The sequence below is a fragment of the Monodon monoceros genome, unplaced genomic scaffold, assembly GCF_005190385.1.
Source record: "Monodon monoceros isolate NGI ecotype Baffin Bay Population unplaced genomic scaffold, NGI_Narwhal_1 Super_Scaffold_5, whole genome shotgun sequence".
NCBI classification, from domain to species: domain Eukaryota; kingdom Metazoa; phylum Chordata; class Mammalia; order Artiodactyla; family Monodontidae; genus Monodon; species Monodon monoceros.
In genome coordinates, this window is record NW_021703782.1 from 60,134,851 (window position 1) to 60,161,247 (window position 26,397).

The 26,397-nt window shown below is 42.0% G+C and overlaps 1 protein-coding gene across 1 annotated transcript in view; it reads left to right on the forward strand.

The window, feature by feature from the left end:
- Positions 1-26,397, forward strand: part of LOC114884591 (histone-arginine methyltransferase CARM1-like) — a 262,834-nt gene that overhangs the window by 215,772 nt on the left and 20,665 nt on the right. Inside the window, exons 6-9 of the mRNA XM_029203636.1 lie at positions 3,957-4,134; positions 9,103-9,193; positions 23,744-23,825; positions 25,057-25,142. Coding sequence (XP_029059469.1) covers positions 3,957-4,134; positions 9,103-9,193; positions 23,744-23,825; positions 25,057-25,142 — 437 coding nt within the window. The remainder of the gene's footprint in view (positions 1-3,956; positions 4,135-9,102; positions 9,194-23,743; positions 23,826-25,056; positions 25,143-26,397) is intronic.

Genomic DNA, 26,397 nt, shown 5'->3' on the forward strand with positions numbered 1-26,397 from the left:
TTGAGTTTATGTCCTGTTCTCAAATATCTCTGTCGAGGAATTGTATTCAAACGTAGGATTATCAAAAAACTATTTTTGTTGTTTCTTAAAGATTGATCTGTGGGAGATAAATAAGCATTCAAGAAAAACTGCAAAGTATTCAAGTAAGTTTGGATGTCTCATTTAGCCAAGCCAAACAGTTTTCTGCAGAATTTCTCAAATCCATTAATATGCTAATAGACACTGTGAATTTGTAAGAAGGATATATATTATAAAGAAGTTCCAGTATTATTTAATCATGAAACTCCTTATGTTCATGGACTCCTGGAACGTACTTTGCAGAAATTTTGCTTTTTTTCTAATCATGACATGTGAGAACTAGAAGGAACCTTAAAACAACTCAGTTTTAAACTCCAGTTTTGCAAGAGGGATAAAATTAAGAGAGTTTAAGTGACTTCCCCAAGGACACACAGCTCTTCGATGGTTAAGGCGGGATTAGGATCTGTATCTTCAGATTCTTGATCTAGTGTTCTTTGAATTTGGTTAAAAAATAAATGAAGTTGCAAGATGCAGTGGCCTGTATGTATGTAGTATGTCCTTCTTTACCAGTGAAAATAGTGAGACTCAGATTCTTTCCTGTGAACCTCAAATTGCCCTTCTGACAGCTTATAACATCCTCTCTCTAAAACTATATTAGATCTCTGATCTTCATGAGGGTTCAAGAGTCTAGGATTATTCTATGTAAAGCCTCCATGTAGAGTAGATATCACACACACTTGATCATCCTATCTTATTGGTCCCTCCAGCAAGATTTAGCCAGAAAAATGTCCCTTCCAACATCATGGTTCAGGTGGATGAGGCGGTCTTATACAATGAGGTTGTGTGGACACCCTCACACCCCATAAGCAGAATTTAGGAAGGGCTTGAAATTTAGAAATGGAATCACCTTTCCATTAGGCAGTGGAACAGTGTGAACCAGAGACCCTTAAAAGTTCTAGACCCTTTAACTTTGAAAAAAGTTGTGAGAAGTATGTCCCCAGATTGAATTGCATTGTTATTTGTCGATACACTGTTGTAATAATGAAACATTTGATGTAATCTGAATGTCCGGTAACTTGGGGTTGGTTAAATGAATCAAGGTATGCTATGAAATACTATACAGCCAATAAAAATTATGTTCTAGAACAATTCATAGAAAGATGTCTAAAACAGAGCTTCCCGAAAAGTGTGCCAGGTAGTAGGTTTTGATGCCCTTTGCCCTCATGGGAGATGGTCAGGGTCTTGTGTGGCCTTAACCCCCAGCTCAGATGTCTCAAACTGCAGGCAGTCTTTCCTATTCACACTAGTGTGTCATAAAAATGACTGTTATTTTTTTATGTATGCCATGATGCAAAAAATATTCAGAAAACTGGTCTAGAATATATTACATGAAACAAAAGGTTATGAAATAGTACTACAAAAAGTACATTTTTAAAAATAAATTTATTTTATTTTTGTCTACGTTGGGTCTTCACTGCTGTGAGCAGGCTTTCTCTAGTTGTGGCGAGCGGGGGCTACTCTTCATTTCAGTGCACGGGCTTCTCATTGCAGTGGCTTTTCTTGTTGTGCAGCATGGGCTCTAGGTGTGCGGGCTTCAGTAGTTGTGGCATGCAGGCTCAGTGGCTGTAGTGCACGGGCTTAGTTGCTCTGCGGCATGTGGGATCTTCCCGGACCAGGGCTCGAACCCATTTCCCCTGCATCGGCAGGTGGATTCCTAACCACTGCGCCACCATGGAAGCCCCAGAAGTACATATTTTTATAAACAGAGATACACTCAAAAGTCTGCTAGGAAATACACCCTGCCTACACCTGGATGATGGGAATACAGTTACTTTTATTTTCATTCTTTTGCTCATCTACATCTCTCCTTTTCAGTGAACACTTTTCTTTAATAACAATAATATGACAATACTAATTTAACACTTATATGACCCTTAATATGCTTTATCTTGTTTTAGCCTCAAGCAGGCCTGTGAAGTAGACACTGCCATTATTATTTTCATTATATAAATGCTATTTTTAAATTTCAGATTTGAAGCTATTAAGAACTGGACAAGTTGATGCAGAAAGGAAAGGTGGAAATGAGACATATCTGAAAAGCAGAAATAAGAAAAGATAGTAACTAATTGTCCATGGGAAGCAACTATGTATGTATGCCACCAGGATATTGAGGATTATGGCATTAGTAACCAAAACGGAATCAAGGAAATACAAGATTATATAGAGATTTTAAAGAAATTTAGAGAAATGGTTAGTTTTCAAGAAGAAGCTGAGGTTGGCTCTTTACTTGTTGAGGTTGAAGAGATAACAAAGCAGGTTGGTAGAAATGTCCAGGTAATGGCCAGTGCTCAGGTGAGAGGAGAAACCTAAAGCTGTAGTGTGGACAGCCATCCACAGTGGAGCCATGCTTACAGCTATGCAGGTGAAGGGCTCTCCTGAGAAGAGAATGTACAGAGACAAGCGGGGTACCAAAAGTTTTACCCTTTAGGCCTCGTGTCCACAGACCCCTGAACTTGACATCCATGTGTAGAATGTTGATAGAATGGAATTCCACAAGTCCTTGTGCATGGGTAAATGTTGACAGTGGATGACATGTACAAATAGTTTCTTCATTGTTTTTCCTCAGATCAGAGATTACTTGATTTCTTTTAAGGAAAGTATAAGTGGAAAAGACATTTAACAAACTTGCAGTGTAATGTTGGTGAGAAGCACCCTAGAGGATGGAATTCAAGGTGAAACATACCCTAGCTTTGGGAAGAAGTGATCAGAAATTGAGAAAATGCAACTGAATCATGACAAATGCTTGGTATACTGCATTTAGGGTGAGGAAAGGGTCAAGTTCCAAAAATTCAAAATGGAGAGCCTCTGACTATATATAAATACAGTGAGCAAAGATCTGAGAGCCTCAGGAAACCACAACTTGAAAAGGGATGTGCTGTATATATTTGTGCTGGTGCATATAAGATGTTTATTAGGAAATATTTTTTCAGGCAGCAGAAAGACATACGTGTAATAATATGGCCACCTTGTCATATTTGGCATTAAGAAGAAATATATTAGAAATATAATAATTATATTTCTCTTCAAGGTCCCTCTTTTAAGAGAGTTCAAAGTTATTAAATAGAATACAGAGGACATCAAAGAAAAAAGAATAGATAACTGTAAAATGTGCTTCTAAAAAAAGGCTAATGAACATGGTATTATTTTTTTTTATTATTATTATTATTTTGGCGGTATGCAGGCCTCTCACTGTTGTGGCCTCTCCCGTTGCGGAGCACAGGCTCCAGACGCACAGGCTCAGCGGCCATGGCTCACGGGCCCAGCTGCTCCACGGCATGTGGGATCTTCCCGGACCGGGGCACGGACCCATGTCCCCTGCATCGGCAGGCGGACTCTCAACCATTGCGCCACCAGGGAAGCCCTGAACATGGTATTATTTATTTTTGGAATCAAAAGATCAAGGGATGATTTCATAAGGATAAGGATTGTTAAGTTATGCAAGATTGTTATACAGAGCTTTGGGGCATCTTTATTGCCAGTAGAAAAGTAGGAAATAAGCTGAAACTATTAATAACACCCCCCAAAGTACATGTGCATATATACACACACATACATGGACCACACATACTCACACACATGCACATATAAGTGTATGTTTGTATAAGGAGCCCGGAAGGGTCTACATCAAGCTATTAATTGTTATTATTTGTGTGTGGTATTGATTATAGGTGTTTTTATTTGTTCCATATCTGTGTCTTCTAATTTATCCATAGTAAACATGAAATGTTTGTGCAGTAAGAAAAATGTTTTTATGGTATTTATAGAAGCAAATAGGTCACTTCCCTCTCATCCCTATTACCCTGCCAACCCCTAACCTATAAAACTTAATTTTTATAATATTCTGTATAACAGTAGTACTGGTACTCTATGTTTTACAGATGCTAGTGAAAAGTAACCACCTTTCAGACAAGATCATTGTTTTGCCAGGGAAAATTGAAGAAATCTCACTTCCTGAGTCTGTAGATGTGATCATTTCAGAACCGATGGGATACATGCTGTTCAATGAAAGGATGTTGGAAAGTTACCTTCATTCCAAAAAATGGCTGAAAGCAAATGGTGAGTTGGCCAATTCCTGGTTTAGAAAGTAGGCTAACTTCTCTGTAAAATATGCCGTCTTACTTCCCCCATATTCAGTCCTTTATAGAAAAGAGGAGAGAGCATTTCTGTTAAACCAATTCTTTGATTTTCTCATCCTATTCTCCCATAGTAAATGGGCTAGTCTCCAAAAGACATTGATGGCAGTGGCTGCGTGGTATTCAGTATGGTAAAGGAGACCCGCTCCGAGTTATGTATTTTTGTCCTAGTTCAATCACTGTTTTCCTTAGCTAACTTGGCCTAACACTTGACCTTTTGACCTTGGCTTCCCCATCTGTATTATTAGAAGTAATCTCTAAAGCCCTTTCAAGTGTTGACCTTCTGTAATGTGAGAAACTCTCTGGTGTCCATTTCTTCTTTCTAACACATTCTCTTCCTACTGTATGTCTCTTTCCCTATGGTCACTACATATAATCGAGATAATAATATAAAGCCCAGTATTCTCTTTGTGCTTAACGAGTGTCTGTGTGTGCTAAGCAATTTCCATAAATTATTTTATGAAAACCTTCCGAAGTGTGAATAATGAAAGTTTTCAGTTTATTTGGAGGGTTAGTGCAGAGGTTCTCGGTGATTTTATACTCCTTTCCCAGGGGACATATGGTGATGTCTGAAGACATTTTTGAGTTGTCACAGCTGGCAGAGGTGGTGCTTCGCACACCTAGGGGGAAGGGCCAGGGACTTGCTAAACATCTTTCAATGTGCAGGACAGCCCTCACACACATCGAAGGGTTATCCAGCCCAAAATGTCAGTAGGGCCGAGATTGAGACCTGGCTTAGTGGGAGACAGTATTACGATCCGCACTTACGAAGAGAAAACTGAAGCACGATGAGGGAAAGCATCGTGGCAAGGACACACCTCTACTAAGTGACAGAGCAGGGCTTTGACCCCAGATCTGTCTGACCCTGAAACCCACACTCACAACTGCTTGCACACACACTAACTTTCCACTGTTCACCAGAGAGAGTGGACATGTTCCAACAGCACATTTTTTTCAATTAAGGGTTAGAAGGTAACTGGCCAGTTTTAACAGTTGCATCTCTGATGAGAATTGCAGCTCCTTACCGGTTTTACTTACTTTAAAGTACTATTGTTGTGGCTCCCTAGTCATACCCAGTGAAGACAAGACAGAGGATAAACTACAACTCCTACTCACCAGGTTACCCGGTCTATATGCATAAGTAAAGCTTTAAGTTTGTAATTTCCTGCATGTTTCAAAATTTAGGGATTTAGAAATAGGCATTTTTTTAAAAAAACTCATGCAGAAATAAATAAACTTGGGCAAAGTATACCTAACGTCAAGAACTCCATTAGCATTCCCATTATAAATCAGCCCAGGATGATCTTGGAGGCCTTGTGTTCATGTGATAAAATTGAATTATGGGAGATGAGAGCAAAGTAGCTTGGATTTCCTCCTCAAGGCCTCCCAGAAAGAATATTTGTATTTTTTTTCTGGATTTTTCTCAAAGGGTTAGGTGCTTTTGGATGATGAGACTTTAAACAAAGTTAATTAACATGCATCTGTTGAGCTGCCCTCTAAGCCGAATATTTAGACTTAATATCTGGGCATCCTTTTTCCCCAGATATTTGAAATGGTTATGAAATTTTATATTCGGCTGTGTATCTTTAACTAGACAAGTAGAAATGAATACTGATTTTATCAGCTCTCTACCCTGTGCATTCCTGGGGGAAGGATGATTGATTTTTTTCCTAATTATTTTTATTTTCCATCAAAATAAGACATAGCTTACCACATCACATGACAATAAAAAGGCTTACAATGAAAATGAGTCACCCTCTGCCACACCTCTTCCTATCCAGAGACTGCTCCCCAAAGGCTTTTCCTTTCAACTCTATTCTCTGTTGCTTCTCTTAGTTACCTACATATTTCTATGTAAAATTATCATATTGCTATTCTTGTCACTCTCTGGTTGAGAAGTTAGCTTTCCTGCATAGCAGCTCCTTCCCTTCTTGAGGCATCCCCCCCATCCTCTAAATGTATTTATACAGGTCCTCAATCCCTTATCTAAACCCTCGAGACCAGATATGTTTCAGAATTCAAAATCTGGAGGACTTTGGAAAGGTCACAGAGTCATATACCATGTGTTACTTAACACCTCCAGTGGGATCTGAGGCAGCCCTCCATAATGAAGCACGTAGTATTTCTGCAACAAAACATGAACATGGATACCAAGTAGGATAAATAAAGACTATAAACTCATGTCAGTTCAGGTCATCAAATGATGTTGCAAACTTACAAAAATTTGTTGCTTTGCAGAGCTTTTTGGATTTCGGAATTTTTTTTTAATATAAGGAAATATAGACCTAGATTATTACTTGTTTAACTCAATAATCGGCGTTTACATTATTATGACAATGTAAATACTGTTCAGTGCTGAGTCAGGTGGTATGGTAGGTGCATATGATTATTTTTTTTTTCATGAAATCTTTTGTTTTTCCTGGAGTAAATTGCCTTGTTTTTTCATTAGTTTAGTTTTCCGTATACCCATGACTAATTTTTTCCATGCTTTAACGGGTCTGACAGATTGCCTATAAATATTTGTTTTGTGGAATTCTCCTGTAATGCTCTGTCCTCCTCGACCACCCATGAACTGGTAGCTCTCTAGTCCTATTGTGTGGCTACCCCACTTTGACTTTCCACCATATTCTTTCATCTTCCCCTTTCTTGGTTTATACCATTCATTTCAGCAAAGAATATTTTCTAATAGCTTCTGGAGAAAGGGTGGTTGAGAAGTTTCTGTTTATTGAGTCCTCATATTATCATTTTGTTAGGTAGAGAATTTTAACTTGAAAACAATTTTTACTCAGTATTTTTAAGGCATCTTTTTTTGGCGTCTGGTACCCAATGTTGCTATTGAGAAGTCGAATGCCATTCTGACTCCTGAAGTTTTAAAATGACATAGTTTTTCCCTCTGGATGCTTTTAGTATTTTTTTTTTTCATTTCTAGTTGTCTTAGTGTGAAACTTTTAAAATTCTTGTGCTGGACATTTAGTGGGTATGTTAAATCAGAAGACTCATTTTCTTCTACTCTTGGAATTTTTCTTATATTTTACCTTTGATGATTTCCTCGCCTCCATTTTATCTAATATCTTGGCAATTCCTCTTAGGCTTGGGCTCAGAACATCCTCCTCTGAAACTTCCCAGGTTTACACAAATAATGATACATATGACTTTTCCAGAGTTGTTTAATATCCTTGTATCTCGAAATTGAAAAACCACCAAGCAGTCATTATTGTTTTAACAGTAGTGCTTGAGATTTACATGGAGAAATATGAATGATGTTACAGTCGTGGTTTTTCTCTGACCACCTCTGAAAATACCATAATTAAAATGATCTGTTCTATTTTAACGGACATCAAGGGGAGCATAGTTAAAGTATGAGACCATTGACTATTGGAAGAGATTTCACCCCTGAGTTTTTTCCTTCCGCTTATTAGCTCTGTGCTTATGGCTGAATCATTTAAATTTCCCTGTTCCTTAGTTTTCTCATTTATAAAATGGATATAATAATAGAACCTACTTTATATTATTATGAGGATTAAATGAATGAATACATGGGAAGCCCATAAAAAGGTTCAAGGCAGAGTTAACATAAACAAGAACTTTTAGGTATTATTATTGGAATGATGAAGATCTGTAGTTTTTTAGATAATGAGAATAATAACGCTGATCGCCACATCTGCCTGCCCAGAAGGGCCCAACTCCAGGTCTGCCAGCCTAGGTGTTTGTTTGCCTGCTAAGTTATCTGCCTTCTCCCCCAGTGACTGCAAATGTCAGGAACAAAACGCAAGTGCTGCGGGCTTCCCAGCGTGGAGGATGGTGAGCCTGCACATAAGCATAGATTCTAACAGCACTTAAAAAGATAAATAGTCAATATGATTATACATCAACAAAGTCTAAGAATGAAAATAATAATGTGATAGGATGATGGAATGTTGATTGTTTTCAAAGCTAAGTTGTTTTTACAATAAATAAAAGAAAAAATAAATAAATAAAAGAAGTGCCCAGAATTCCAAGCACCGGACATACAGAAAGGAAAAAAAACTAGTAGCTGAGGTGGGAAGCAGCTGCATAGCACAGGGAGATCAGCTCGGTGCTTTGTGACCACCTAGAGGGGTGGGTTAGGGAGAGTGGGAGGGAGGCACAAGAGGGAGGGGATATGGGGATATATGTATCTGTACAGCTGATTCACTTTGTTATACAGCAGAAACTAACACACCATTGTAAAGCATTTATACTCCAGGGACTTCCCTTGTGGCACAGTGGCTGGGAATCTGCCTGCCAATGTAGGGGACACAGGTTCAAGCCCTGGTCCGGGAAGATTCCACATGCTGCGGAGCAGCCGGGCCCGTGCGCCTTAACTGCTGAGCTTGCGCTCTAGAGTCCATGAGCCACAACTACTCAGCCCATGTGCCACAACTACTGAAGCCCACGAGCCTAGAGCCCGTGCTCTGCAACAAGAGAAGCCACCGCAATGAGAAGCCTGTGCACCGCAACAAAGAGTAGCCCCTGCTGGCCGCAACTAGAGAAAGCCCGCGCGCAGCAACAAAGACCCAATGCAGCCAAAGATAAAATAAATTTTAAAAAAATATCATACTCCACTAAAGATGTTAAAAAAAAAAAAAACAACCAGTAGCTGAGAAAGCCAATATGCCAGGTTAAATGCCTCACCTAGGACTCTAAACTTTTATTATAATGTAGCTTTGTGACTTGCTTTGACATTCTTTTTTATATTCCCTCTAATCTTCTGCCTAATTTTCTTATCATTGCTTTGAGGCAAGTTTACGTTTTAGCCTGCTGTGTGATAACTGAGATGGAATGAAAGAATGGAACAGGTCAAGTGGCAGGTCTTCTGTAAGTAAGAAGGCAGTAGGAGTCAACTTTGAGTCTGTTGTCTTCTGCTCAATAGGAATGATGTTCCCGACGTTCGGCGACATCCACCTGGCCCCCTTTTCTGATGAACAGCTGTACTTGGAACATCACTCCAGAGCCAACTTTTGGTAACGTTCTCTTCTCTCTTCCCCTCCTTTCAGAGTAAACCAGAGTTCTTAAACTGTTGACATTGTGGGTCACATACTGGGGTCAGGGGCTGTCCTGTGCACTGTAGGCTGTTTAGCACCTTTCCTGGCATGTACTTCCTGGATGCCAGTAGCACCTTCCCCCTAGTTGTGGCAACCAAAAATGTCTCCAGACATTACCAGACATCCCCTTGGAAGGCAAAATCACCCCCTGTTGAGGACTACTGAAATAGACAAATAAGGGAGCCAGTTAGGCAAAATCAAACATCCAAAACACTGCCCTAAGGCTAAAATAATAGCATCCTCCCCCTGCCTGCTGTTCCTCCCTTTCCACTTCCTCCATCCATTCTTTTGGCCCAAGGCTATGGCTTCTGCTAGAACATGCCTTTGTCAGAGAGCAGATCAATCAATATACCTTCATGTAAATGAGTTGATCCGAAGATTCTTGGAGCTTTCCTACTAATTAGCTGTTGACCTTTGGGCAGTTCACTTCATCGTCTGAGACTTGGTTTCTTCCACTGGTAAAATGAGAACTAACACAAAACTCATGCCACTTTGAAACCACCATTCCTTCTGCCTTCTTTTCCTGAGACTGGTTTTTATAAGGAGAAGGAGGGGAGGAGAATGACAGTATTGGACCTGTGGGAGGGAGAAGCAGAACAGATACCATCCAAGTGGGAATGTGAGGCGCGTAGGAGGGAGCACAGCATGCACCGGCAGGTGGGTGAGGACGTGAGCTAAAATGTAAACTTTTCAGTTCTGGCTGAGAATGCAGAACCGTCCAACGGCAATATCCAAAGTTGATTTCCAGGGCTTTCTCTTTGTAATGCCGTCCGTTGGTGAAGGGGCAGGAAATAGGAAGTGCTTTGGTTTCCCGCATTACAAAGTTCTATGAGTGAGGTCGAAGGGTTATGATTTCTCTTTCTCCCCAGTTTTTTCTGGCAAAATAGGCTTTCCCACCCCAGTTTGATAACCTTTAATGGCTTCGATTCAATCTGTAATTTTGAAACTACAAGCCACAGAATTTCCAGTGGGGGTGAATGGCCTCTTCGTGTATATGTGTGTGGTGACAGAGGGGGCGATGATGTCATGTAAGGTCATGCTGACCCTAAATGTTTCTATCTTAAATGGAGAGGTTGGAGAGAGAGGAATTTCAGGTGACAGAGTATGCCAGACTTACAGGGGAGGTTGGTTGTCCAGGCAGTTTTTCTGTGATCTCCCAGCAGTACCATCTGCTGCACGGGTGGTTTTGGCAGAATGCCTTGAGAGAAATCAAGGAGGCGGTGGGGGCGGGGGTGGGGGCGGAGTTGGAGACTGTTGAGTATAGACACTCCCTTTGAGGAATTTCACTGCAAAGGGAGTTAGAGAGATGGGTGGTGGCTGACCAGGGAAGTGAGGTATAAAAAAGGTAGTTTTTTTAATGGAATAAATAGAACATGTTTGCATGTTTGATGGGGAGCCCAGCCAGTCCACTGTGATTATTAATACTCTCTAGGTCTAGTAAGAACTCTCTTGATGAGCTCACCCATTCCCACAGTTCAAATACCATCTCTATGCTAATGATTTCCGAGTGTATCTCTCCAGACTTGTCCTGTGAACGCCATACTTTTCCATAGCCAACTGCCTCCTGGACGTCTGCCCTTGGAGAGACGCACCATGTCCACAGCTCAACTCCCGATCTCCCCCACTGCCACCCCACACCTGCTCTACACACAGTCTTTCCACCTCAATTGCTGACAACTTTATCCTCCTAATCATTCAGGCTCCGAATCTTGAAGGCCTTCTTTCTTTGTTCCCCATCCCTAAACCATTAAGAGATTATGTTGGTCTTACTTCCAAAGTACATTTGACCCCTGAACAACACAGATTTGAACTGTGTGGACTTTTTTCAATAAATATATACTAAAGCTCTACATGTGAATGTGTGCATGTGGAACCATGGATACAGAGGGCTGACTGTGAAGTTAATGAGCATTTTTGACTGCGTGGAGGGTGGGTGCACCAACAAACCCCCCCTTTTGTTCAAGGATCAACTGTATATCCAGAATCTGACCAGTTCTCCCTGTATTTACTGTTTCCACTTGATCACAACACTATCATCTCTCATCTCAGCTATTACGGTAGCTTCTTAACCTGTCTATTCCAACATCCCCAAAGCCCTCCAGTAGGTTCTACCCAGTCTGGCTCCTCATTTTCTACTGCTGTGTTCACTCCACTCCAGCCTCCCAGACTTCCTTGCCCATCCTCAGGCGTACCTGACACACTCCCACCTTAGGGCCTTGCATTTGCTCATCCTTCTCTGGAATACCTTTCCCTCCAGATTCACATGGCTAATTCCTTCAACTCCATAAAGTCTTTGTTAAATGGCTTCTCAATAGGACCTACCCTGACCACCATATTTAAAGTGGCAGCCATACCACTCCTAATCCCACTTTTTCTGCTCTGTATTTTTCCTCCAACACTTATCACCTCCTAAAAGACTTACTTATTATTGTTTATTGTCCGTATCCCTCCTCATAGAATGTAAGCACTGCAAGAGCTGGAATATTGTCACTGTTTACTACCTATCCTGCCACATGGTAGGCCCTCAATAAATATTTCTGATAAAAACTCCTGTGATCTCAAACATGTATGGAAGTAATTACTATCAAGATTTTAGTTGATACTTTTCTCAGTTTTCTTTTTCTTTATAAAATTAGACTCATACCATAAATACCATCTTATAGCACTTTTTAAAAACGTTATTAATACCTTGTTGACATGTTCTCAGGTCTTTTAGATATTATTTTGCTGCAGAGTATTTCTTTTGTGGCTCTCTTGTAATTTATCGACTCAAGATCCAATGTTGGGTATTAAGTTATTAATTATAATTTAACCCTATACATTCTATTAAGAAACAATACTAAGGTATTGTTCCTATATTCCACAAGAATGTAGAATTTTATAGACTTCTATAAATTCTATAGGAAACAATGCTAAAGTGAACATCCTGTTATAGAAATCTTGTACATTCTGATTATTACCTTACAATAAATTGCTAGAAGCAGAATCACTGGACCAAAAGGTGTGAAGAAGGAACTTCACAAAAATTATTCTGGGGCTTCCCTGGTGGCGCAGTGGTTGAGAGTCCGCCTGCCGATGCAGGGGACACGGGTTCGTGCCCCGGTCTGGGAAGATCCCACATGCCGCGGAGCGGCTAGGCCCGTGAGCCATGGCCGCTGAGTCTGCACGTCCGTAGCCTGTGCTCCGCAACGGGAGAGGCCACAACAGTGAGAGGCCTGCGTACTGCAAAAAAAAAAAAAATTATTCTTATATGTTGCCAAATTGCCCTGTAGAAAAGCTTTACCAATTAACACTTCCACCAGTGGTATATGAGAATGTCTGCTGAGTCTTGCCCATACAGGATATGTTCTGTTAAATGCCAGTTTGATTTGCAAAAAAAATGGTGGCCGATTTATTTTTAATCTGTATTTCTTTGATAGCTGGTGCATTTGAATGGTTTTATTTTTAGTCAACAGATACACACACAAAATTCTTTAATATATAGTTATCAAAATTCATAGCCTTCACTCTGTTTCTACTTTCTGTCCCTTTATAAGGGGGTTTCTGCATTAGACTACTAGCATGAAGGCCTTCTGTTGTATTGATCCAAGGAACAGGTGGTGAAAGCTTGCACGATTTCTGATTTCTGTTAAAAGAGGCAAAGAAGTGGATGCTGGCTGAAAGGAGGCAGGGGGATGCAAAAAGTGAGTCTGGGTGTATTCTGAGGGAGTGGGCTGAGAGACTGAGGAATAACTAACAGGCTAAATAAATAAGATCCCCAGATACACCCCATCATCAGTCCTCACCTGACTTAACTATCAACAACGCCGCTTGATGCCTTTGACTCTTCACTTCTGAGCCTAAACCTGATTTTCTTCCTTCCTTATTGGCCCTAACTCTCCTTTGCTCATTCTTCCTCATGACTCAAATCTTTGATGTTGGATTGACTCCTGGTTAGTTCTTAGATGTCTTCCTATTTCTGTCTGTGCTCACTTTCTTACTGATCTCATTTAAATACCGTCTTTATGTTGACAACTCCCATAGTTAGAACTCCAGGCCAGACTTCTCCCCAGAACCATAGACTTCGGATGTCCAAGTGGCTGGTGACAGCTCACCTTGGATGTCTGTTGGGCATCTTAAATTTAATACATCCAAAGGCAAGCTGCTGATTTTCACCACCACCCCCTGCCCACCCCTGCAAAACAAACATAAAACAAGCAAAACAAAAATCCCTGCTTCTACTACAGTCTTGAAATAACTTCCTAACTCACTTCCTCTTTTTAAACAACAACCAGCATGATCTTGATAACACGTGATTAGGTCATGTTATTCTTCCACCCAGAGCCCTCCACTGGCTCCCGATCATCTGCATAAGAACGTCCAGAGTTCTCCCGACAGGTGGTGAGACTCCGCCTGATCAAGTTCCACCCTGCTGTCCCTCGGACATCATCTCCTGCTACTTGCTCTCTTGTCCTCTCCACTCTGGCCTCATTGGTTGGGCTCCCTGCTTCCCCTCGAACATACTAGGCTTGCTGGCACCTCACTGCCCTTCCCTCTGCCTGAAACGCAGGTGTCACTGTGGCTCGCTCTCACCTCCTTCAGGTCTTAACTCACCTGTCATCATCTCAGGGAGACCATCTGTCAATTAAAACTTGTAAGCTCTTCCCTCCTGGAAGCCCTTATCCCACTTCTCACTTCCTTTTTCTCTATAGCACTTATTATCGTCTGCCATATATATGCTTTTACTTATCTGTTTTATTTCTTGGCCATCTCCCCCCATGAGACTACAAGTTCTGTAAGAGTGGCTGTTCGATTTACTGCTGTGTCCCCATCGTCTGACCTAGATGATCATAATTGCTCAATACATTTTTGTTAACTAGAAGACAAATGCATTATTTATAAGATTTCTTTATATATTAAGGGTATTAAGACTTTGTTGTAGTTTCTTCAGAATTTTCTCTTCGCCTTGTAATATTCTTTGTGGTGGTTTTTACCACAAAAGGAGTTAAAAACTTTTATGTATGTAAATCTACCAATATTTTATTTTACAGTTTCTTTCTTTTCTTTTATTTGAAAAAAAGCTTCCCCACCCTGAGTCTGGTATTAGCTTCCTTCTACTTCTTTCATATGTTACTTTTTTTACGCTTAACAGTCATTCAAATATACATTTAACTCTAAAATTCATTTAAGTATGCAGTAAGCATATAACTTTAGCCTTTTTAAATAACCATTCATGGGGTTCACTCTTGGTAGACAAGCTTACTACATTCTGATGTTAGTAGCAGTCACCTACAGAATGAATAATTTCCTTTTCTTACTTGATTAAGATTCCTCGGCCCTTATTAGCTAAGATTCTGAAAAGTATCTCCTGAGAGTAAGGCTCAGTCATGAAGAATCGTCATTCTCCGCTCTAAAGCTTCTTTAGGTGATGGGTACTACTGACAGTACTGAAAATATGTAAGTGGTTCAGGGGGTTAAAACCAAGGCTTTTAAATACAATTTTTAATGGATTCTCATACCAAGAAAAATATATACATAGGATCAATTAAGAGGAGTAACCAAATATTCTCAATAAGTTTGAGATGATACTAGTTTACCTCATTACAGTTATTACAGTTATAGAACATACAAGCGTAGGCAAGTAGGCAGTAGTTAAAAACTAGATAAATCAGACTCTAGAACCAGATTCAACTGTGTTCAATTCTTGGTTCTGTCAATTACTAACTGTAAAACCTTAGCCAAGTTAATCTAATTTCTTTTAGACCCAAGTTTCTTATTTATAAACTAAAGATAGCAGTGTTACCTACCTGGGGATGGGGAGTTTAAGGGATGGGACCTTTCCTTGTACAACTGTCATAGCCCTTTCTTCAGAGGCCAGTGTGAGGGTTCTAACAGATGCTGAATATGTCTATCCCAGTTGCACATTCGGGGACTGGGAAAATAACTACATGGTGGGTATGAACTCATTGGACACTCTGTGCCACAGACTTGGTCAGACCTTCCTTTGCTATCTCCATAAACCCTTACTAACCAGAGATATCCTAAGATTTCTCATATCAGTATCACTTTTTATCTCACATTCCTCAAAAAAATCTAGATATCCTCCTTTCTCCTACATAGTTGCTTTGCCACAGAGAAGAATTGGGGAATGTTTACCATATGTTCCTGCAGTGGCATTGCAGAGTCCTCCCTCAAGGGACTGGGTTTCCACTTCAGTCATGGGCCAGTGGTCACTGGATCCATAAACCAGATCTCTAAGTTAGATCTGGAAATTGGGTGAGGGACCTAATCTTCCCATTGTGACAGCTGACATCCTACTCGTAAGCTAGCAAGATTTTTGTTGTTGTTGTTCTAGAAATTGAGTACTGTCTATTCACTGTGCATGTATTTCACCTCTCTGGTAACACTAGGACCTTTTATCAACCAACTTACAGGTCCCTCTGGATCAAGGTACCCTGACTGTCACACTGTCACTCTAGTCCTGCTGTCCAACACAGTAATTATGTCATTCTAGCCTATGATGGTTAATTACTGCTTTCTTGCTTCCGACATTCTGAAATTCCATCGAGATTATGCTCATTCGGAGCAGAATTTAATGGCAGCATCACCCGTCACTGTCTTTGATGTACTGAGGGCAGCATGCCTCAGATCTTTCGCTAGTTTGTTCCCCATTACCTGTATGAATGGAGAGTTTCCTGGACTTTGCCTGAGAATAGTCAGGTGGAACAGTCTTACATCTTACACAGTAAATCCGTCTAGCATTTCCACCTCTCTGAGCCTTGGACCCCTTCCTCAATACTATACTGCAGAAATTCTGGGATCTCCATCTCATTAACTGCAGGCCATCATGATGACCATGCTTCAAAGTGACATACATCCCAGCAGACTACTAGGAGTGGTATCTGCTAGAACATTGAATCCTGGGAGTGCCGTTGTTGATGAATTGCAGCCTATGCTGACATATTCTACCCCCACTAGTCCAACACCCTTAAAGTCCACTCCAATACCCATTTCCCTGGTTCTTAGCAGAAAATATTAACCAGCTTCTCTGATGTTTTAGTCACGTAAGTTATCTCCTCCTGGAGTAGGAATTGTACTTACTGCTTGGGCTGTGCTGGAGTTACCATCCTGACAGCAATGAGGGACCATTAGCCTGGAGGCAGTGCGCAGCAGTGAGGCAGATCTTGAGGGGAGTAAGATTATCTTGCAAGGCCCAGGCTTCAAGAGGAGTTGTTGTGCAGTCTTCAGGCAAAGGGAAGCTGTTCTCTTCTGACAGGACAGATGAGAATTAGGCTTCTGCTGGTCTGAAGGATTCAGAGGAGTTGGGAAGGTCTTTTCAGGATTCTCTGCCTTGTCCACTCTACTATCTTAATTCCAGGTCTCAGGGCCCTAGTCTCTTCCTGTCAGGGCCCCGACTGTGATATGTAAGATCTGTCAAGGTTGCACACCCAATATCCTTTGCAACTCTTCCACTGTTGCTGCTTTACTACCTTGTTGGGGTGGGGAGACGGGGCAGTTCCAGTTTCAAGGATGTGGCTTTTAACTCTCAAATTCTATACCTGATTTTCTGCACAGAAGGCCTTGGAGCACCAAGGAGAGAGGAATTCCCTGAAATTCTGCCAAGGAAGCCCTCTGGATTTCACAGTGTGTCTTAAGTTGGGAGTTGACTGCTCTGAGATAATAGTCTTCTTTTTGCAGAGCTTCCAATGCTATTAACAGAGCCTTGTCTCTGTTAATAGGGGTCCAAAGGCTCAGAGCCTCAATCCATATAATTATCATCACCCCAAAACTTCAAGCACGCAGTTACCATATAGCCCAGTGCCTCACCTTCCACCTTTACTGCATCCTAATTAGCCACTAGTGAGACTGTTAGTAATTGTGATGAAACTACATGCTAAGAGTTTTCCCTCCGCACTTATCAGTAATTCTACATTCAAGGGCCACACCCATATTGATTGTCTTAGCTTGGGTTCCCCAGGAATCAGGGTCTTAGGCAAAGCTCGTAAGCTACTTTACTAACGAATGCCATCCCAGTAAAACAAGAATGAGGAGAAAACAGAGGGAGGCAGGAAAGGAGGGAGAGATGATGCAAAAGTGCATAACTGAGCTGACCACCACATGGTAGCAAATACCAAGAGATTGCTTGATCCCTCAGGACCATCTTTAGAGGTCAAATGAACTATATCTCAGGACAGTTTACACAGATGATGGGAGAGAAGTGTATTTATCCATTGGCTCTTAACTCCTCATTGGGCAACTGTTTACCCCTAACATTAAGTAGTCTGCACTTCGGGGTTGTCCACGCATGGACACCAAATGGGGGTCAGGGCACCTCACGCCCCACAGTCTGCAGGGATGCTCAGGGCAGGAGGGGAGAGCGCACGGTGCAGGTCTGAGGTGAGGCGCTGCTGGGTTGTGCTCACGTGGAGTCAGATGAGTCCATACCTTGACACAGCGGGGGCAGAATACCTGGCTGAGGACTCCAGAGGCAGATAAGACAGAGGATCTGAGGTGACCCTTAAAAGGTGATATACCACTTAAGGAACCAAAAGACATTTCCCAGTTTCCTTTTCAGAGTATTGTGAGTGGGCTGTACGCACCCATCTTGCTTGACAACGGCAGAGTGAGTTGAGCGATAGCAGGGATGCCAGTGGTGGATGGTCTATAGTCAGCTGTTCTTTACAGAAATCAGAAGTCTGTGCTTACAAAGGACAAGGGAAGATGAATGTAAGCAGAATTCTGCCACAGGCAGTGAGAGCTCCCTTCTTGCACCTTTCCACTCTGACTCTACTAAATGCCTCCTTGACCATGGTGTTGCTGAGAAACATTATTTTGAAGGGAATCCATTCCGCTGAATGCACAAGCTGCTACATTCTACTGCAAAGGCACTGGATGGTTTGTTCTTAGGCTAATTCTGCCCCCAAACTGAAATTTCTACTAAAGGTTCTTTTGGTATAGCTAGAAGTTTAGGCCTTCTGGTCTTTCCCAAAAATATATTTGGCCCTGATAGTCACTGGCTCTTAGGAATACCACACGGACCAAATAAGAACATTTCAAATTACCGTGAGATACAACCAAATTTTTGTCGGAAGTCAAGTGTATGCATAAAGTATCACAGAGAACTTTTGCAGGAATACTACCAACACAGTTGTGTTTGGACTTTCATATGCCACTGTCCTTACTTCATTTACATTCAGTGATTCCTGGGACTATAACCTTCGTTCAGCTACCCATTATTTCCTCTTAATATTTCCTCTGTTTCTCTTTTATGTCTGCAGCTCTTGAACTCACCAGGCTTTTGCTCATGAAATAAGCCTCAATTTCTGTATTCATCTTTTTTGTAACCTATGTCAAACTCATAGCTCTTTCATAGTATTCTGCCACTGGGCCCATACACATCCAGATCTGTGTAGTCAGGGATACAGTATTTCAGTTTGTGGATCCTCTCGCATCAGAGCTCTCCATTTTCAAACAGAGTTCAACTTCAGCAGACATCACTTCATCATCCCTGGGCCTGGTTCTATACACTCTTAAGCTAAAGCACTTTAGTTCTGTACCCACAGAATTAGGACTCCCCTGAATTAGGCAAAACTATTCATCAGAATTAAATTCATAGCACACATAATGGCACACTCTTATTAACTGTTTTCTTTTTACTTAAGGCACTTATGGTTTTAAGTGACAAAAGAAAGAATTTTAAAATGGCTTAAAAAAAAAGGATATTTTTGACTAACGTATCTGAAAGCCTGAGTAGATTCAGCTTCTCAGGCACAATTGGCTTCCAGGGCACAGACATTTATTGGGTCCAGGTCTCTCTCTATCCCTTAGCTCAGCTCCATTCTTGGATAGGGCTCTTCCCTCATGGCAGCAATGTGGTTTCCAGGAAATCCAGATTTATAGACTCATAGCTCCATGTCCACTTCTCTGTTGCAACAGTTTGAACAAAAGTCTTAGACTTGACTTTCCTTGGGTCACATGCTTAACCCTCAGTCCATCATTAAGGCCAGAGAGATAAGACACTCTGATTGGCTACAACTCAGCTACATGCCAGAATTTATTGCTGAGGGCAGAGTCAAACCATCCAAACCCCAAGAACTGAGAGTGAGGAAGAAGTGCCTCTCAGAAGAAAATCTGGTGCCGTAATCAGAAGAAGAGCAACTCTTTGCTGGGTAGAATGAACAAAAGATGTCCACCATAGTTGTCTTGACTGATCCACTTTTTCTTCTGATCCATTTCCATAGGTCCAATTCTTATACAAACCAGTAATGTCTAGATTCTTGTTGGTAACACCGAGGGGTGCTCCATGGATTCCTTTACAGAATCCCAGGCTTTCCCTTTCTTAATGAAAGAGGCAGTCTGAAGCTTGATTTCTTTTAAGGCCTGTGCACCCATTTCCCTTTCTCCTTTATACTGAAAAAAGCCCTATTTTTACAAATACAAAAAGCATATAAATATAGCCCATGTAAAATATGAGCCACTTTGCTAGGGTTTAAGCCAGCAAAACCAGAGACATAATGAGCTGAGCATCTTTATAGATACCGCTTTACAGAATGGTGTGTCTGCATGCTGTTGATGCAGAAAATTGTCAAAAACAGCCAAGCTTCAAGTCCTGCTATATAAAAGGAATGTATAAGAAATAAAACAAAGTTGCAATTTGTTTCTAGGCGTGCATCCTTCTCCTACCAGGCATTCCCAGCAGGCCATTCCAGCAACCCTCTTACGCTGCATCCTCAGCATCGTGTGCGGCTTAGGTGACGTTTTTGGATCTTTGTTTTTGTTTCCTAGTTCTTAGGGTTGTATATGTCTCTCCTCAGGTTGGCATATCACTGGTTGTTAATTCTGGTAGAACATAGTCCATTACGGTACCCAAAAGTCGCTTAATTGTCAAACAGCAGAATAGGATTTTCCTTCCTCCCTTAACTTTTCTTCCTTCTCTCTCTCTTTTTTTGGCCTTTTTAAAGGAAGGAAGTATTTAATGGGGACGACTGAATTTTTTTGTTAGAATAGAATGAGGAAGCAAAGATTTAAAAAAAAACTTTTATTGGAGTCTAGTTGATTTACAATGTTGTGTTAGTTTCTGAAAGATTTTTATTACAGTCAAACATCTGAGTTATGCTACGAGAGTGTGGGTTCATATTAGCAAGACAAAGGAGTGTGTGTGTTAGAGAAACCCCCCACTGTTAACTTCTGCAAGAGAACCTTGGGCAGTACCACCATCCTTCTAAGACAGATCCAGGACACTGTGGGAGGAGGAAGGACAAAAGACCAAGGTGAGCTAGAGGAGAGACAAAAACAGAAGAGACCCAAGAGGGAGGACTCCCCTGGATGCTTCTCCAAGCTCGGCTCTGCATGGAGAGGCTGATGGGATGGTAAATGGGTGGCCTCTTTTGCTGTACTCTGGGTGTGTTTAGGTGTAGCTAATGTAAGATTGTTTTCCTTCTGGACTGTATTTGCAGGATTTTTCAGATGTTGCATGTCTTACGGTGGAGAAGGAGGAGAGGAAGAGGGAGGTACACTTGAAATTTGAAGTCAAGATAAAAACATGCATGTAGACTCCTCCTTATGCGCTCATAAAGAGGCCATAAGCTAACTTGGAAAATAAAACCCACATACGATGAGAACAATGGAACTTATCCCCAGCTTCCAAGTCAACAGATTCGTTTCCTGATCCATCCCCCAGCAGTGTATCTTAGGAAACCCAGAAAGGTGCCACCTCCCATCTGCTTTCATTATTTTATGATGCATTTCAGAAGGAGATTTGAGATTTCTAAGAAATGGAGGTATGGTCCAGCCAGAAAGTTTTTAAAACCCAGGCAGTGGGCTCTTTGCCTACAGCTCTCCGTCTGCCCCAGGAATGGTGCCCGTTTGCACCACACTGATCTTGGCTTCTGGGTTTTAATTGGCAGTGAACACACAAAGAGAATGGCACATCCTGGGCCCCTCTCAGAGCTGAGGTTGAATGCAAAGACTCTAGTACACAGAGAATAGAGAGCAGTTCCCAGCCTCCGCCACTGCCAGGTGGAGGGCTGTCTTTGCCTTTGGGATTTTCTCTTTCACCTACTTGGCCAGGATTCTAGAACAGCTAACTTAGTCGTCTTCAACCCTGATCGTGCATGAGAATCACCTGTTGAGCTTTGGAAACAAGTGCTAGGGCCACACCCCCAGATCAAATAAATCACAACTTGGGGGGATGCAGTCCAGGCATCAGCACTTTTTAAAAGCTTTCTAGGGGATTCTCAAGGACAGTCAAGGTTGAGTCCTTCTGGGCTTTCTGGGAAGTTCTCTGTCTCTGTCTGACCCTCCACTCCTCTCCCCTTCCCTGTCTTCACCCCTTCTTCCCTCCCACCCCTCTCCTCTCTTCCCCTTCCCTCTCTCTCCCCCCTTGCCTCCAATAAAAAATTTTGTGATAATGACTTACATCCCCAAGAAAACTTCCACTCTCTTTCTAAATACTGAAAAGATCGTCTAAACTTACAGTGTTCTGTTTCCAAACATTTTCTAGGATTATAGGAGTCTTGTTGTCAAAATGTGTACTTATTAAGTGATGTACAGCAGCTTGGTTTTACCTGTGGACAGCCTGGCTCTGGCCCTTGATGGAAGGAGATTAGGAAACGAGAGATGAAGCCAAAGAAACTTTGGCGAATGATTTTCTGTTTCCCCATTGTCCTTATTGGCACCAGTGCCCACACACAGGGCCATTTAGGACACCAAGTTCTCCGTTCATTCATTAAATGCATAGATAGATACGTAGATATCTTTAGCCCTAACCGTATTCGAGGCTCCATGCTAAGTGCTAAATATACACTGAACAGAAAAAGAATAACTTCTGCTTTTAAGTGCCTAAAACTTGAATATTTAATTGTAATACCAGGTTTTACATTTTCAAATGGAAATATCTGAGCTGAGTCACAAAGATTGAGTAGGAATTAATAGGGCAATAGAAGGAAAGGAGCATTCTAGGTAGGAGGGAAAATAGGCAAAGGCTCAGAGGTGAGAAATGGTATAAGCCCTTCAGGATCTGTAAGATGCTCTGGGGGATGGTGTTTTGCTTGCAGGTTGGCAACTGGCTGTTGACTTAACAATATTAGGCCTCCCTGCCTCTCGTGAGGGCCTCTGAGGCATTGCCTCCTGATTAAGAGCCTTACTTTGACTGAAAATCTAACTGCACGCCCCCAGTTTTTATGATGATTCTGTGTTTTTTTCCTCCCTTTTCCCTGCAGGTCAGCAGGTGTCGGGGTGTGGGAGGATAGACACTGATGAATTGAATTTGCATTTGATTCACAGGCTATATACAGCATGTGCACACACACCCTTAGCAGGGAAAACTCTTTTCAATCTAGGGATAAAGGCCTTCAGCCTCTAGTGATAAGGGCCCCAAGCCTTTCTGGAGTTGGGCCTGGGAATTGGAATTTTTAACAAGCTCTCCAAGTAGTCCCATGGCGCAGTCACACTGGGAAGCACTGCCCTAGTGCACAGTGCTGGTCTGAGAAGGTGAAGTTCAGAGAATAATAGCCAACACTTATGTAGTAGTAACGAAATGCCCAGCACTGCTGAAAGTGCTTTACTTATAGTAACTCATTTAACCCTTACTGAAACCCTACAAAGTAAGCTTATAATTATTCCCATTTTAGAGATAAGGAAACGGGAGCACAGAGTTCAGGTGACTTGCCCACTGCACACAGTCAGTCAGTGGCAGAGTGTGAACAAAGCCACTCTTAATGCACACCCTAGATCTCCTCTGTAAAGAGCCAAGACCATTAGCCAAGCTGGCAGGGAGTTCTTGCTGTGCTCCAGGCACCAGTCATGTGCCCGTGGACGCTTCACGTCTGGCTCAGTGAGGGGAGGAAGCACTTGTGGAATTTGTCCATTTCTGTCGTCCAGACGTCCCTGACCACAGAATTGGGAAGAAGTGTGCCCAGCGATGAGTCAGCTCCAGTTCACCACCAGACACAGCTGTCACTGACTTGTGACTCTAAGTGGTGTTGGCCACCATGGCAAATGCCAGCAAGGTGCAGGCCAGTGGCTATGGAAGAACAGAAAAGGGAAATCTGTTTCCTAAAACAGTTGCGGGAGTATCAAGAGACTTTGGAGATCTCAGGTTGTGCTCTGGGTTGAGATAATGAGAGGGCTAAGGAATTGTATTTCGGGACATGGAAGGCATGTCCTGGAGCAGGCAGCCACCTTGTGGTGTGAGGTCAAGGGTGGGGACCCTAAGGCCTTCCTGCCCCCAAATATCCCTGTCAGTATTCTCCCCACAAGTAATTTCCTCCATCTCAGCTACCTCCTCCCTTCTCTCCCCACCCCAGTTCAAGTGCAGATTCTCTAGAGAGGTTTCTTCCTCTGATCTACCCCTTGCCCTTCACACTTTCTCACACTTGCTCCAGGGCTAACTTAGAGGACCAGTGAGGCAGCCTCTCAGCGCATCACAGCTCTGTGGGTCTTGGGGATGCAGGACAGATGCATGCTGATTCTTTGTGCTACCTGTTTTAGGTACCAGCAGTGTTTCTACGGGGTTAACCTGTCCAGTCTCCAGGGTGCTGCGGTGGACGAATACTTCAGACAGCCAATAGTAGTAAGTGTGTTCTTTCTTCCCATGTGTTTATCTATTGATTCATTCACTTATAACTCAGGCACCTGGGACGCACTGTGCTCTCAGGCTCTGTGCTAAGCCATCACAGAAGCAAAGAAAGAGCTCCTTGGAGCACTATGTTTCAAGTTTTCCAGCTCTGATCTCCCAAGCAATTAGGAGAATTCTCAGAGAATGATACTGTTGAAAGCAAGGAGATTTTCCATCTGCCCTTCAGTAAGCAACTTCTGATTCTCCAACTGTCCTGACTCACCCCATGCACATACTCAGCCCTCATACTTGTTCAATAATTCACATCCTCCCATTGATTCTAGTGGCCCAAGGCATAATAAAAGGGGAAGCTTTGGATAATAAATAGCTTGGAACAGGAGTTTTGTTGTCAGACAGATTTGGGTTTCAGTTGTGGTCCCATCTAGCTGTGTAACCTTGGGCAACTTAAGTTTGCATTATCTGAAACTCTTTCAGTTTTAAGTGGAAGGAAACCCAACCCAAACTGGCTTAAACTAAAATGAAATTATTGGTCCTCAAATATTGCAAAGCCTGGAGACAGAGCTTGCTTCAGGGACCTGTTGCAGGAGTTCAGACAGTGTCACAATGGTTTGGTTTTTCTGTTCTCATCACTTATCTCCATTTCCTCTGGTTTTACTCTGTTCCTAGACAGGATCTCTCCTCATGGTAGCAAGATGGCAGCAGAAGCTACAACTTCAGATTCTTACAACTCTGAGTCCCACAGGAGAGCCTTCCTTTTCCTAATAACTTTGGCAAAACCCCCAGAATTAGTTTAGATAGAGCCTGCTTGTCCTACCTTGGGTCCTGCGTCCATCTGTGAGCCAATTCCTGTCTTCAGGGGAAAAGTAATGCTCTCGTTGGCCAATCTGAGGTCATAGGCCACACCTGGAGCTGATGGTCGACTAAATTCCTATGGAACTTCTTGTAGTGTCGAGAGGAGGTAAATTCTGGATGGTCCAAAAACCACCAAATGCCTGCTCCAGAGTCGTTGGTGAGGTTTAAATGATATAACCTAGTAAAGCACTTACTAAATAAAGCGCTTACGAAATAATTGTGAGCTTTTATTATTAATATCATACTCATTAAGCTCAGGCCCTCTAAATTCTAACTCTTGTTGACTTAAAATTTCAGGAGGAAAGCTAGACTGCAATCTTGTTTGAGTTCAGTTTATTCTGATAGAAAGGTATCTTTGGTTTTTTTCCCCAAGGACACATTTGACATTAGGATTTTGATGGCTCGGACAGTCAAGTACACAGTAAACTTTATGGATGCAGAAGAGGCAGATCTCCACAGGTTGGTACCAACCAATGTTGCTCTTGATTTTTAAAATCTCCTCTACCCCCCCCCATCCCCCAAACTTCAGGGCAGAGTTCCACAGCTCACACAGGGAAGAGATTTCAGGTGTGAGTCACACACAGGAATGGTCCATCAATGACTAGTTTCATTTATTGCAAAATGAGGGAAATGATGCCTCCTTCATAGGATTGCTTTAGGAATTGAATGAGAAAAATTAAATAGTAGTAGCTAATGCTAACATAGCCAGACACTGTTCTGAGCCCTTTACACATGATGACTCATTTAATCCTCACAGCAACCCTATGCAGATGGTACTATTTTTGTCCCCACTTCACCAATGACAGAAATGAAGCAGAGTGGAGCAGTAAGTTGCATACACAGAATTATGTAAAATGCACAGAATTAATATGTGTGTTAGAGGTAGTATTGAACCTTTCAGAAGGCCAGAGTCTGGGCTTTTTAACCACTCACCCAGGCCAGTACCACAATAATGACCGGAAGAGGAGCTACACCTTGTTGAGTGCTTACTACATAGTAGGTAACATGCTAAGAATTTTACATGCACTGGCTCATTTTCAAAGAGGGCCCTCAGTAAGTGTTAGTTTTTGCCCTCTTTTTTCCACTTGAAGAGACTCTGAAATGAAGACTCGTTTCTCAGGTGGTGATATGAATCCCCTTCGGATGACCTTTCATTAGTATTTTACCCTTTTCTGCCTGAGAAGATTGATATTTGTATTTTTTTCTGGGTAAGAAATGTAAGACCCAGCTAGGTTATAATTTGCCTGGACTACCGAGGAAGCAAGAGTCAGACTTCAGAAGGTACAGCTGGCTAACTCAAACCATCACCTATCTTGAGATCATGATGGACAAAGGATGCTCTGTCAGGATTGACTAGAGCGTGCTGCAGTAACAAAACCAAACTTCAGTAACTTATGATAACACAGGGGCCTTTCTCCCCTACACTGTTTATTCATGTGCACCAGCTTTAGCTCCATGCAGCATCGCCAACCCCAGCAATCAGGCTAGTGCAGCAGCCTCTGTCTGTAACAAGGCTGATTACTGAGGAAGAAGAAAGAGCATGGCAAAGCATGTACTGACAATAAAAGCTTCTGCCCAGAAATGACACAGCTCACTTCTGTTCACATTTAATTGGTCAAAGCAAATGACGTGGCAGTACCTAAGCACAAGAGGGTGGATGAATGCAATCCTACTGTGTGCTCAGAGCAAGAGAAGTGGCATTTGGGAACAAGTC